Source organism: Drosophila mojavensis, unplaced genomic scaffold (assembly GCF_018153725.1).
Source record: "Drosophila mojavensis isolate 15081-1352.22 unplaced genomic scaffold, ASM1815372v1 contig_74, whole genome shotgun sequence".
Lineage (NCBI taxonomy): Eukaryota > Metazoa > Arthropoda > Insecta > Diptera > Drosophilidae > Drosophila > Drosophila mojavensis.
In genome coordinates this window covers 2,226,410-2,240,503 of record NW_025318899.1, presented here as the reverse complement: position 1 = coordinate 2,240,503, position 14,094 = coordinate 2,226,410, and the positions used below count along the sequence as shown (strand labels likewise).

Below are 14,094 nucleotides of genomic sequence, written 5' to 3'. Positions count from 1 at the left end.
AGGGTGTACCAAAAAAGTGCAAACTTAATGAAACTAATAATACTTCTTTTTTGTAAGAAATGAAACTCAAATCCGTGTATGATTTCTCTCAGTGCTGAGCAAAATAATTTATTGCAATTTTCTTTAATTTTCCAACAATTTTCGCGGCATTTGCTATGCGCCGTTTCTTCCCCTTTGCTGGTTGAGCGCCTGTCTGGATGACGGCTTGTTGGGCTTCCCAAGGCCTGGAGGTAACCTGAGCTGCAGCTTATTTTGTCGCTGCCGCTGCCACGCCCAGCCGCGCTAACCCTGACAAAGATCAACTGCGGCTAGCCACACTCACGAGTGCAGACTGTAGGCGCAATGGCCAGACTGCAGCAGAGCGACTTGCTTGAGTTCAGTTGAGAAGCAGCTGTCGAACGATTCACGTCGTGAGCTGCGGACGCTGTTAACAATAGACGCGAGCTAAAAGAGATGTCAGATACGGACAGCAGGCAGCAGGAGCAGCACGAGCTGCAGGTGGTGCGTATTGGGCACGCCAACGGCAGCTCCAGTGATAATCCCAGTCTGGACACCACGCCGAAGCTCTCCAAGCGCAACAGTTCAGAGCGCAGCCTGCCGCTGCGCAGCTACAGCAAATGGTCGCCGGTGGAGCAGGGGGCGACGCTCGTCTGGAGGGATTTGTGCGTTTACACGAATGTTGGCTCGGGGCGTGGCATGAAGCGCATCATCAACAACTCGACGGGGGCGGTGCAGCCCGGTTCGCTGATGGCTCTGATGGGCGCCAGGTGAGACGAGTTCAAGCTGCGCTTCAGCGCACCTAACTGTAATCGATATATGCTCGTTGCGGTGGAGCGGAGCGCAGACCGAAAAAAAATTCCTCTAACTGGGTTATGGCTAGCGCCTTAATCTTTGACTGATAAGCGCGGGGCTTAGTGGCTACAAAATAGTTTTATTTTCGCGCCACACTTAATGGCTACGCATCACGCATCACGCCTCATCTCATCCCATCCCATCTCATCTCGCCCCATCTCTCGACTCTCTCTTTCACAGTGGCTCGGGCAAGACGACGCTAATGTCAACACTGGGCTATAGGCAGCCAGGTGAGTTATCTGCGCCGATAAGATAAGCACCCACTAGCTCTCGCTGCTTGAACTACTTCCCTTTAGCTGGCACTGTGGTTCAAGGTGATATACTTATCAATGGGCGGCGCGTTGGTCCCTTCATGCATCGCATCAGCGGCTACGTCTACCAGGATGATCTCTTCATAGGCGCACTCACTGTGCTCGAGCATCTCAACTTTATGGTGCGAGCGAGCTTCATGCGATAATTCCCTTGACCTACTCATATAGCTTCTCTTGACTGCAGGCCCATCTGCGCTTGGACCGTCGCGTTTCCCGCGAAGAGCGTCGCCTGATCATCAAAGAGCTGCTGGAGCGCACGGGGCTGCTGTCCGCCTCCCACACGCGCATTGGCAACGGCGACGATGAGAAGGTGTTGTCCGGCGGGGAGCGCAAGCGCCTGGCCTTTGCCGTCGAGCTGCTCAACAATCCGGTCATTCTCTTCTGCGATGAGCCCACCACGGGACTCGATTCCTACAGTGCTCAGCAGCTGGTGGCCACGCTGCACGAGCTGGCCCAGAAGGGCACCACCATCCTGTGCACCATTCACCAGGTAACCACTGGCCAGCATCCGCCCCGTTCTCTCATCTCTCATCCCCTGCCCGTCTCTATTGCAGCCCAGCTCTCAGCTCTTTGATAACTTCAACAACGTGATGCTGCTGGCGGACGGCCGCGTCGCCTTCACGGGATCGCCGCAGCATGCGCTGAGCTTCTTTGCAGACCATGGCTACTATTGCCCGGAGGCGTACAATCCGGCGGACTTCCTTATTGGCGTGCTGGCCACAGATCCGGGCTATGAGCAGGCCTCCCAGCGCTCCGCCCAGCACCTGTGCGATCAGTTCGCCGTCAGCTCGGCGGCCAAGCAGCGCGATATGTTGGTCAACCTGGAGATTCATATGGCGCAGTCGGGCAACTTCCCTTACGATACGGAACTGGACTCCTTCAGGGGCGTCGCCTGGTACAAGCGCTTCCACGTGGTCTGGCTGCGTGCCACGCTGACGCTGCTACGCGACCCCACCATACAATGGATGCGCTTTCTGCAAAAGATGGCCATGGCCTTCATCATCGGCGCCTGCTTCGCGGGCACCACGGAGCTCACGCAGCTGGGCGTGCAGGCGGTGCAGGTGGGTTCAAGTCCAGTTCCAGCTGCATTGGCTGCACTGCATCTCATTCGTCTGCTTGCAGGGCACACTCTTCATCATGATATCGGAGAACACTTACCATCCCATGTACTCCGTGCTCAACGTCTTCCCCCAGGGCTTTCCGCTCTTCATGCGTGAAACCCGCTCCGGCCTATACAGCACCGCGCAGTACTACGTCGCGAACATTTTGGCCATGGTAAGCTGCCCTTGCAGGCCATCATCATCATCATCATCATCATCATCATCATTAGCTGATGGTTCTTTGTTTGCAGTTGCCCGGCATGATTATCGAGCCGCTGCTGTTCGTCGTCATCTGCTATTGGCTAACGGGTTTGCGAGCCACGTTCTACGCCTTCAGCATCACGGCCATTTGCGTTGTCCTGGTGATGAATGTGGCCACCGCCTGTGGTTGCTTCTTCTCCACGGCCTTCAACTCGGTGCCGCTGGCGATGGCGTATCTGGTGCCACTTGATTACATTATCATGATTACGTCGGGCATCTTCATCAAAATTAGGTAACGCGAACAGTTTCAAACGGAGAGACCTTTTTTTGCTTTGTCTGGTATCACCCCCTCTTGGAGGGGAGCGGTATCATGTTGCTCTGCTTGTGTGTGTCATAGGGAAGAAGATTGGATATAATTAAGTGCTTGATGGGGTGCAGAAGGGCAGGAAAGTGTGTAGGTTGCTCTATATGGTCACGTATATCTGTTGCTGTACACCTACGAGGCGTATACTTGATAAGGATAATGATTGAATATTGAGATGATTTGAGCACAGCTCGAGGACGATTAGAGCTCTATAGCTGAGGCTTATTATTTGGAACAATCCCTAATAGTTGGACAAGGGAATTGCAGGGTATGCTCAAGTCTAACTCTTATCCTTACCTCTTCTCTCTTACAGCTCGCTGCCTGCGGCATTCTATTGGACGCAGTTTATATCCTGGATGCTGTATGCGAACGAGGCCATGACGATTGCCCAATGGTCGGGCGTGGAGAACATAAGTGAGTCACCTGCTGACACTAACACTAACCTGCTCCCATTCTCATTCTCTGCCTTCCTCTCTCACAGCCTGCTTTGGCGAGAGCGCCGACTTGCCCTGCTTCCACACCGGCCAGGACGTGCTGGACAAGTACAGCTTCGAGGAATCGAATCTCTATCGCAATCTTTTGGCCATAGTCGGCATCTACTTTGGCTTCCACGTGCTGGGCTACTATTTTCTCTGGCGACGCGCGCGCAAGATCTAGAAATAACTTTGTTCTCATTTGCTTTGCTGTAAATACGTTTTTCAATTTGCATAATAAATGCTAAGTAATGCTTTTTTATTAACAACAATTTTATTGCGACACACATTTACAGTAATTAACATTGAATTTGAATTTGAATCTGGAGTTGGAGTTTGAATTGGAAATGAATCAAACTGCGAGCTACGTTGAACATTTAACATTTCCACTTAAATTGACACATATTGTACTCTGATATATGTTTTATATATGTACTACATATATATATGTATATATATAGTAGAACAGCTTTGTAGAAAAACTTAGTTAAATTATAGTTTCAAGTCGAAGAAAAATATTTTCTCAATTACAATTTCGAACTTTTTGTGTTTTGCTTTTGAGTTTTTCTTTGTTTTAAAGCTAAAACTATGTAACACAAGTCTATAAAATAATCTATACATTTATAATAGAAATCACAGCGAGAATTGATTTTCGGTTTTATATATCTGCTCTTTGGTTTAGTTTAGTTTTAGGTATTCGTTTATATAATACATAGAGTTTAGCTTTAAAATTAAGTGTTGTTCCTTCAGCAACATTAAGACACACATACACAAACACTCACTCACCCACACACACTCTCTCTCTCTCACACACACATACATATATAAGTCTAACGTACACGTAAAGCGTTTTAACAATTTGAGCTTTGGTTAGTATATAGTTCTTTAAAGAAGTTTCATTTCCAATCAACACTTCTGAATACTTTTTGTATACCCTCTAATTATATTATGAAACACACTTTCAACATCTTCCATCTCCATCTCCTCTTTAGATCCTACAAATTGACTCGAGTCACATTTCTCTATAGTTTCGATACATTTGATGGTAACAAAGCTTAGAAACTGTTGCATTTGTATACCCTGTAAATTGAGTACAGTTGCTCTAATAACAACTACAAATAGTATACATGTATATATATATATATATATTTATATAGGAACCTGGTCATAGTGCTCCCTTATTTAACTATACATAACTCTAGCCTATGGCAACAGCTTGTTTTTCGGTTCGAAATTCGTTTATTTTGCTGTGATATGCAGGGTACGCAGCCTAGTCGGATATGCCTGGTTCAGGCTAGACTGCTGAAAGGAACAAACAACAAACAACAAATGCGAGATCAATAGAAATAGTTGGGATCAAGGGAATCAACACTGCTGGAGCACACAACTCTAAGCTGATGACTGACTATGTGGCAACGCCGTTTAGTCTAGTCGGATATGCCCTTAGATGTTAGGTTGTTTGAGGGGGAAATACTGCTGGAGCATGCATAACTAAGCAGCTCCTAACTTTTTAACTATAAAGTATTCTTTCTATACCAAATGACTATCTGGCAATGCTGTCACTCTCTATGCCAGCCAAATGGGATATGCCAACAGCTCTCGAGGTCATCTGATCTTCTAGCAACCCAGTGATAAACGACTGCCTTTTATTTTAAGCATATCACTCTCTAAAGCATTTACTCTTCTAGCAGCTTGCCGATCTGGCAACGCTGTCACTCTACAGTGTGTGACTCTTGGCGCATGACATCAAGCTCTTCTAGCTCATTAAAACCATCTCTATACTCTTTGCTACTTACTCTGCTAGCAACTCGTCGATCTGGCAACTCTGTCCCCTTCCTCTACTCGACTGCCTTTTATACATATTTACATTTAGCTTGGCCATCAACCTATTTACGTGCTGATCTGCTGCAGCAGCCCTGGTCGCGGACTGGCGCCTCCTGCTGCTGCTGTCAATCCAACGCCGCCTCCAACTCCTGCTCCTGGACTGCTGCCAGCGCTGCTGCTGCTGATGAGGATCATGCTGCGGCTGTTGGGCAGCACAAACACCTCGGTGGCCAGGCCAATGGGACTCATCGACTGGGATGTCTTGATGGGACTGCGATTCGGCTCGAGGAAAGCTGTGCGCGGCTGCCAGTCCAGCGGCTGGCCCCGAGCTGCATCCACTCCAGCGCCACTGTCACCGCCAGCTGCCTCGTCAGTCTCCAGCGTGCCAGGCGCCGTGTGCGTCGAGCTCTGGCTCTCGTTGGACAGCAGCCGGGTGGTGATGGTGCTGCTGCAGTTGGTGGTGCAGCTGGTGGCCATCGTGCTCACCGAGCGTCGCTTGCGCTGCTGCTGCTGCTGCTGCTGCATGTAGGAGGCTGTCGTGGTCAGCGTCTCCGTCACATGGAAGCTGACGATGGTGTCCCGCTTGCGCAGCGTCGTTGTCGTTGAGCTGCTGCAGCTGCCCTCGCTGCGCAGGTTCTGCTGCTGCTTGTTGCTCAGATCCGAGAGGCTGATGTTGTTCTTCAGCAGGATCTCCAGGTTCTCGATGGAGTCCTTCAGCGCGCTCTTCTCGTCCCGCGCGATCTCCTCCTTGAGGTCCGCCACCAGTGTCCTGGGCGCTGTGGGCGTGGCACAGCTGTCGGCATTCGCCTGATTCGCATTGCGCAGCAGCGCCGGCAAAGCGCCAATCGTCACCACGCTGGAGCTGTTCGAGATGCTGGGCGTGATGCCCGTGGAGCTGACGGTGGTGCCGAACGAGGAGGAGATGTTGTGCTGTCGGCACAGAGATTTCCGCCGCTGCGCCGTCAAGTTTTGCATATTCGAGTTCAGGTCGATGTCGTCCTCCTCGTCATCTTCGTCCACATCCGCCTCGCCGGGCGGCTCCACTGTGGCCGCAGCCACGCCTTCAACTGCTGGCGTCTTGTTTGCTTCCGCTGCCGGCTTCTCCTCTGCCCCGCCCATGGGGACCGCGGGGACCGTGGCGGGCTGCTGCGCCTTACCCTTCAGAAAATAGGTTATCATCGAGCCCTTGCCCTTGACGTTGACGCTGCCGCGGCAGGTGAGCTCGTAGCCCCGGCACTCGAGCAGCTGCTGCATCTCCTGGGTCACCTGGGCGCAGGTGTTGATTTCATTTGGGAGTCCAAACGTGCAGCCGCAAATAAAAGAGGTGAAGCAAGAGGGAGAGGGAGAGGGGGAGGGGGAGAGAGAGAGGGAGTGGGAGAGTTGAAGAGAGATAATAAAATAAATTCCAAGTGACAAGTTCATTGGCAAAGCGTGCAGCAGCAGCAATAGCATTTGCTTCATTCACACACACACACTCACACACACACAATCAGTGGCACAACCTGTGCTCAATATTTCATGATAACACTCTGATATAGCCCCGCTCCCAGCCCTGTCTGTCCGTCTCCCACCATCTTATCTTATCCCTTGTCCCGCTTAATAATTTATTTCTCTTTGCAAATTTTCGTGCGCTTCGCTTTTATCGACGACGCACGGCAAATAAAATCAAATACAGCAGCTGTATGTGTCTGTGTGTGTGTGTGTGTGTTTATATATTTATTTAGGCTAGTGTGCATATATGTCTGTATGTGTGTGCGTTTGTGTGTGTTTAAGTTTCAGTGCGTGGGCACTTTCTAATTCCCATGAAAATTGTATGAGGCGCACATGGCGTATACGCAATAAGTGTGTGAGTGTGTGTGCGTGTGTATGTGTGTCTGGAGCAGCCTGTTGCCCATTTCGGCAAACTCTTAGCCAGCTATTGATTAGAGCGGTCTGGCAACGCATACCCAGCTCTCCCGGTATACCCTATATAAATAGATTATTGTTGACTTAAGAGAGCAAATGCATTATTGCAATAAATTAATTAAATAATAAAATTATTACCTAGTGCCAAAACATTATTGAAAGTATATTGGATCAATTGTCATCTCTAAGACGTATAAATCATATAATGATTCTTTAACTATAAAAATTCTCTACTTTTCCAACTAGTTACAGGGTATTTACTTAGCTCATCAATCTAGGCCCAACACCAGCCTCATTTATTTAAAGTGACATTTGGCTGGCTTAGAAACTCGACACAAGAAAAAGCAACGCCCGATGAAAGATAGCCACGCGCTGCTTTTGTGACCTAAAACTCCTCCCATCTCCACCTAACCCAGATCAAGATATATACAAAGAGATATTTTAGACTAAAAATTTGGTTTCAAGTTTAGCTAAAGCCACACAAATTTTATTGCATTGTAAAACCAAATTTAATTTCTATTTCTATATATACAAAGCCCTTTGCAGGGTATCTAACCAGTCCAGCATGCACCCACACACATATGTATTTATTTCAAGTGACATTTGAATGGACCAGAAATCTGATAAAGCGCAAAACAACCCCAGGTGAGGGCTGACCTTTCATTAGTACAGCCCACGCAAACAACTGCGACCCAATCAATCGCTCAACATTCAACACAATCAATTTAAGGTATACGAACTGAACTTTTGATTGAGAAATGTTGGCCTATAATGATGATAGCCATTGCTGTTAAAAGTTGTATTAATAAGTTGAAGTTCCCAACCCTAGTCTCGTCTCGTCTCGTCTCTGTCTTGTCTATCCCCTCACCGCATCTCCATTCGCATTTATTTTAAGTGACATTCGTCTGGCTGTAAACTGACAAGAACAAAGTCCGTTCAACTCACCTGTATGTGATCGACCAGACCCGTCGAGTCCATGCGGGAGGCCACGTTCACGGCATTGCCCCAAATATCATATTGCGGCTTGCAGGCGCCAATCACACCAGCCACCACGGGTCCAATGTTAATGCCTGCGCGGGGGGAAAATGAAAGAAAATTGAATTCGCTTAAGTTTCGGGCATTCCCATAAAGACGTCGCTCCAGCTCACCTATGCGCATGCGAAAGTTGTTGAACGAGTGCATGTTGACCTCCTCAATCTTGTCGAAGAGCTGCAGCGCGTAGTCGGCCATGGCGGTCACATGGCTGAAGTTCACCCGGTCGCAGGTGTTGGCCGTCAGCCCAGAGGCAGCCATGTAGGTGGCGCCGGTGCTCTTGATTTTCTCTATGCAACTGCAAAGCGACAATCCATGTTAGTTCTCTGTGCGTTAACTGCTGCAGGATGCCCCTCGCTCGCCCACTCACCGGAAACGCTCCTCGCTCAGCAACTCGTCAAAGTCCGCAATGATTTCGTTCAGCAGACGCAGGCACTCCACGCCCTCATTGTTGCCCTCCAGCTCCACGTAGAACTCGGAGAAGTTCGGTATGCTGGCAAAGAGTATGCACACGGAATCGCATTGCTCGTGATACAAGTCCTGACCATAGCAAGTTGAAAGACGGAAATGTATATTAAATGGATGCAAGTCTTCCATTAGAAAATATCTGTGCATGTATACAACATTTTTTCATAAGCCATGCATCTATCATATCACTGGCCATATTGTAATTCTATCGCTATTTAATCTTGTAGCACATATATTGCATAAAGTTCAAAAGTTGTATTATAACATTCTCTCTTCTAAAGGAAAGCAAAAGGAAATTACTTAAGATATGCTGGGATATCGTGGAAGTTAAGAATATAAAGAGTATATGACATATATTTGCCTAGAGAGCGTCTCATAGTACCAATCTTATTGCTTTCCTATCGGCCGATGAGCATCTAGATAGATTGGTAACTATTTTCATTGGAAATTTAGTTTGTGATGCTCTTAGAATTTTCTTCTTGCCTTTCTAATTCCATTTAAACTATCATCTATCATGATCCCTATCGTCCTTGTTTTAAAATTCAGTCAGATAGGCATATCGCTAGCGTTGCGTCTTAGAATCGATGTTTGCCATATTTTAAGAGCTAGGAAAAACTATTCTTTTATGAACCATTTCATATAAGCCATTTCTATAGCTCTCTTAGCTAGCATCACCTAGAACGTTTAATTGCCTTAATTTCTGTATTTATTCGCATTTGAGTTCTCTTAAAGCGTTTCGTTAATGCGACGGCGTTCAAATTTTGTGTTAGCCTTGAAGCAAACGCGGTCAACTCTGGTCCAGAGCTCACACACACACACACACACACAGAGGCAAAAGCTGAAGACCACACGTCGGCGGTTCCAAAATGTGTGGCTGCTCATGTGATTTGGTTAAAAGTTGTTGATTGCACACTTAATGTGGCAAGTAGGTCCAATGGCCGCCCCCACCACGCCACGCCCCCACCGCCGATGCGTGTGCCCGTTACGCATTGAAGCGTTGCAAGCCGCAGCTTTTATATATTATATACCTTTATGTATATGTATGTACATATAAAGACGCAGCCAACGGGCATATGTGGCAGCTGGGAGCAGGAGACGGCGCAGATAAGCAAGGAGACTGGAGCTCAGTTGGATGCCGGCATGCTTAACAAACGTCCACCTTCCAGCGCTGCGCGACTCTGGCTGTGGCTCTGCAGTTGCCCTTGTTACTAGGCACAAAAGTTTTCAAGCTTTTTAAATACGTCGCAAATTGCCAGCAACCAAATACACACACACACACACACACACACATGCACACAGAGGCGTATAGCTTACATATAATACAGTAATATTTACAGTAACACATACATATATCAAATGTTTTAATACTCACGTCGAGGTGCTTCTCGCGGCTCAGAAAATGCTCGGCGACATGCACGGGCAAAATATTTTCGAGCAGTTTCCGATTATAAGCCTGCAAATGCTCCATGTCCTCCTTCTCCTCTGCGCTCCACAGATGAACAAAGAAACAAACAAACAAGAAATGTGTAAAGAAAAAATAAGAACGAAGCGAAAAGGGAACCAGAGAAGAGCAGCAAAAAACAGGAGCGTGAAATTGAAATATCAGTTTATCAGTTAACCGAAGCGGAAAGCGAACAGCTAAGAAATGAGAGAAAAATAAATACTCAGAGCAGTCGGCTGAGCACGACTACCATATACCCTACTAAGCTAATTAGCAATATATTGAAGAGAAGTCTTAAAGCCAATCTCAGACGGCAGCCTGATGTACAGATGGAAAAATAGAGTTAATCTATAATCTATACTTATTATAATCTCATTCATAAAAAGTCGAAAAATATATACTTATTCATTGCCTTATTCTGTTTACTTCACTTTAATAATGGATCTCTGAATTTCTCGGACTGCCCAGAAAAGGTCGTTCCAAAATACCTCTTCCCTAACTCCCCCATTCACAGCCAATACAGTGATATATCGTCACTGAAGTATTTCTCACATAGGTATACATACTTATATAACATATATCAATGGCGAATCCCAATATACTCCAATTTATTTCATATATCTAACAGAAAAGGCAACAAAACGAGAAGCGTAAAAAAGCGCTGCATAAGCTCCGGCGTCAGGCAAACACGAGTGTGATTGTTCAAGTGTATTAGACTGCGTGTGTGGGTGCTTGTATTTGTGTGTGTGTGTGAGTGTGCTCTAATACTAATGAAAAGCTTGTTGAACAACAGAGTAAATGGAAACGCAAAAGATGAGCAGCAAAGCATTGGCATCAGCGAATCTCATCGAGAATCGTTGAATGGGCCAGGGACAGAGCTCTGGCTGCTGTTGTTGTTGTTGTTGCTGTCAGACAGACAGAAGGTCGCCAGTCAGTCAGTCAGTCATATTTGATATATATAGGTCGGTATTCGCATTTGCTAATTAGTTGCAAACAAAAATTTATAAATAAGCAGCCTAAGCTCTAATGAATTATGAGGCAATTTCCTAAACTCGAGAAATTTATAAAATTTCAAGAATATTTTAATGTAAAGCTTTTACAGTTATTATAAAAGGTGATAACGATTTTACACGAACTTCACAGGGAATAGGGATTACTTTTGATAGATCAGGAATTATTTAATTCACTTTATCACTCTGTTAACTCCTTCAGTGCCGAAAAACTTTCCATCTAAAAGGCTCTATTATATCCGCGTATCACTCACCCGTTGCCTGCAGTTTCCAGATAAAGTCCAAGCGGTAGGTGGCCTCCGTTTGATGGCTGTGGAAGATCAGGGCGAGCATAAATGCAAATAGGAAGATTGAGTCAATTATATAGCGCAGCAGGGCTTCCTCATTGCTGTTCAGTCAAACAAGTCGAAAGACGGCAGACGGAGGCAGCCGTAGACCAAGTTATTCCAGTCCATTAAAGTGAAATGCCAAGGCGCAGTCGGCGAAAAAGGGAAATGGGGAAAAGAATGTTGTTAATGCAGTTGAAAATGCCAAGTGCCAGCTGGCATTCGGATGCCCTGATAAATGAAGCCAAGTGCTAAATACAATTTTAATGCAGTTTGCGGCTGCTGCAAATGCACTTGCAACATTCCAGCAGGGCCAAGAGGAACTTGCACTAAATTACATTACAGCATAATTCGTTTTCAGCAAGAGAAAAGACCGGGATAGACGGAGAGAAAGAGAGAGAGAGAGAGAGAGGGAGAGTGGAGGCATACTTACGCCAGCTGAGCGCTGATTTGCCTGCTGCTCACATATAAATACGAGGAGCACGCCATGTAGCTACCAGCGGCCAACAGCAGCAGGAGAAGCTTCAACACTATGCGCAGCACTTGGTACGTGGCGCAGCACATCATCGAGAGCAGCGTCAGCAGCAGGAATGTCTGTCAAAGAGAAGTTGCCACAAAAGTTGGGTTAACTCTATATGTGTATGTGGAGTGTGAAGGGGTACGCAGAGCAAATGCAAAGACGTTTCTTAAGATATGGCAATAAAGCTGCAGTTTCTGCATATAGTTGTCCTCTTTTCTTCCTTCTTGTATATCAAGAACATATTTCTCTTGATCCCACTCTCTATATACTTAATTTACTTCCCTAAACTAGACATTTTTTATGGTACATATTAGCATAAAGAGGATAACACATTCTACATTGATTTCTTTATCTGTCCATAGCATATTGTTCAGTATCATAGTTGTATATCATATGATTCTAGACTAGCCCCTCGTTTAGCTGACTTGTTTGTTTAATCCACTACCTTCATTATATACTCTACAGTTCAAGTAGGTTCCTGGCCTACCTCCCATTCTGTTAGTCAGCCTAGCACGTTCACTGTTTACCCTCGACACCAGCAATTTACTTCTCCTTCTTCCCACATCTACCCACATATCTGCCCAATTAGCCAATGTCCACTGCACCTCCACTCCACTCACACAACCCAATTAACGCCCCATTTACAGGGTATTTGCTACTTACATTATACGCAAAATAGAAATCACAGTCTGCCGATGAGAGCTCCTGTTCCCCCTCCTGGTCCTGCTCCAGCTCCAATTCTATCTGCTCCGCCAGGCTGCTGTCGATGCTGCTGCTGGTGTTTGCGCGCAAAAAGATCCATTGCACACGCAGGTGCCTCAATTGACGCATTGATTCCTGCAACTACAACAACGAAAATAACGCTAATTAGCAACGGGAGCAGCTGGAAATGTCATAACGAGTGCTGCTTCAGTTTAACGAGGCGCCTAACACGCACTCTCAGCCAATGGCTATAAAAATAAAAACGTGGCTAAATGAATAGCGAATGCGGCTCCAAAGTGCCATTAAACGTGGCCAGCAAAGAGACAGAGCACGAGAGAGTGGGAGAGCGGGGGAGAGAGAGAGAGAGTGAGTGGGAGAGCGAATGCGACACAAGTTGACAACTAAATGTCAAAATGCTGGCGGCTGGCTTTGAACCCAGACACAAGTTGGAGTTGCGCCGCTTGGGGGCCGTGTGGCAGGTAACAAGTAGCACATAAATGGGCGCACGCACACACACACACACACACACACACACACAGAGAGATTCAGACCTCATGTATGAAACGTGGCTCGCATTTTTTGTTAACCTACCCCCGGCCATGCCCCTCTGCCTCTGCCCATTGTTGCTTGTCGTGTTGTCTGCACAACTTTAATGGAAAAACTTTTGTTTTGTCGCGGCCCAACAACAAGAACGACAACAACAACAACAACAGCAACAATAACAACAGCGAACGCTGTTTGGGGAGCTCACAGTGCAAACGCCCTCAAAAATTGTATTTTGAGTTGCTACAAAAAACGTAAATTTCATTTTTATTATTTTGAAGTTCACTTAAATGTCCAAAAAGTGAGAGAGAGAAGGAGCAACAACAACAAAGAGAACAATAATTCATATAGATCTGCACGCAATTTGTAGCGCGCACAAATTATGCATAAAACAAGGAAACAAAACCAAACGCAGCCAAAGAATTTACAATTTGAGGGATTTGGGCATTGCTTATGTTATTATAGGTAGAGAGCAGAACTTAAGTGCTTCAATGCGCTACTTACCATGGCCAGCAACGTGGTCCAAACAATCAGCGAAACGGTGGCAAAGGCAATGGACTGCGACAAGGTGCGATTGCTGTGAATGCTCTGCGAGAAGTGTTTCATATACGAGGGCAGCTGCAGGACGCACAGAAAGTAAAATGTAAATAGAAAATAAATATAAACGAAGTTGGGATTAGCCTTAAACAGTTTAGCCTTAGTCCACTTATACATTGCAGAGCAACTGCTGTTCGACTAACCTTCACGTTGATGTTATGACAGGCCACGAAGAAGACCAGTACGAGCAGCAATAACAAAGCCAGCATGGAGAACAGGAGGACCCGAGGGGAGCTGGAGGAGTAGTGTAAAGGAAGAGTATAGAACATTTACTATATACATAAACAATTAAGTTCATCATAAACCACTCACGTGTCAAAAACCACAAAGCGCATCAGCGTGGTGCCCAGCAGCACCAGCAGACTGCAATAGAAGTAGACGCAAAGCATGCGATCCGGCTCGCTGGAATACTAGAGTTGCGTGGC

At 46.4% G+C, this 14,094-nt stretch overlaps 2 protein-coding genes across 6 annotated transcripts in view; one reads left to right on the top strand and one right to left on the bottom strand.

The window, feature by feature from the left end:
* The first annotated feature begins 366 nt into the window (after positions 1-366).
* On the top strand, positions 367-3,567 carry LOC6586624 (protein scarlet). The gene is made up of 9 exons (XM_002012199.4): positions 367-767; positions 1,033-1,082; positions 1,149-1,285; positions 1,348-1,653; positions 1,718-2,224; positions 2,286-2,438; positions 2,515-2,756; positions 3,142-3,242; positions 3,310-3,567. The coding sequence occupies exons 1-9, from the start codon at positions 454-456 to the stop codon at positions 3,483-3,485; spliced, it is 1,986 nt and encodes a 661-aa protein (XP_002012235.1). The 5' UTR covers positions 367-453; the 3' UTR covers positions 3,486-3,567.
* The window catches only part of LOC6586623 (adenylate cyclase type 5), a 44,966-nt gene continuing 34,425 nt past the window's right edge, over positions 3,554-14,094 (bottom strand). For 4 of the 5 annotated variants that reach the window (XM_032733324.2, XM_044009820.1, XM_015160447.3 and 1 more), the window contains 11 exons: positions 13,982-14,079; positions 13,813-13,903; positions 13,577-13,690; positions 12,491-12,670; positions 11,741-11,901; positions 11,236-11,369; positions 9,903-10,012; positions 8,433-8,602; positions 8,179-8,360; positions 7,976-8,100; positions 3,554-6,391 (listed from right to left, as the gene is read on the bottom strand). In XM_032733324.2, the coding sequence (XP_032589215.2) occupies positions 5,192-6,391; positions 7,976-8,100; positions 8,179-8,360; positions 8,433-8,602; positions 9,903-10,012; positions 11,236-11,369; positions 11,741-11,901; positions 12,491-12,670; positions 13,577-13,690; positions 13,813-13,903; positions 13,982-14,079 (2,565 nt within the window). In that variant the 3' untranslated portion in view covers positions 3,554-5,191. Of the gene's footprint in view, positions 6,392-7,975; positions 8,101-8,178; positions 8,361-8,432; positions 8,603-9,902; positions 10,013-11,235; positions 11,370-11,736; positions 11,902-12,490; positions 12,671-13,576; positions 13,691-13,812; positions 13,904-13,981; positions 14,080-14,094 lie in introns of those variants that run through there. The other variant, XM_044009821.1, reaches the window with a different exon arrangement.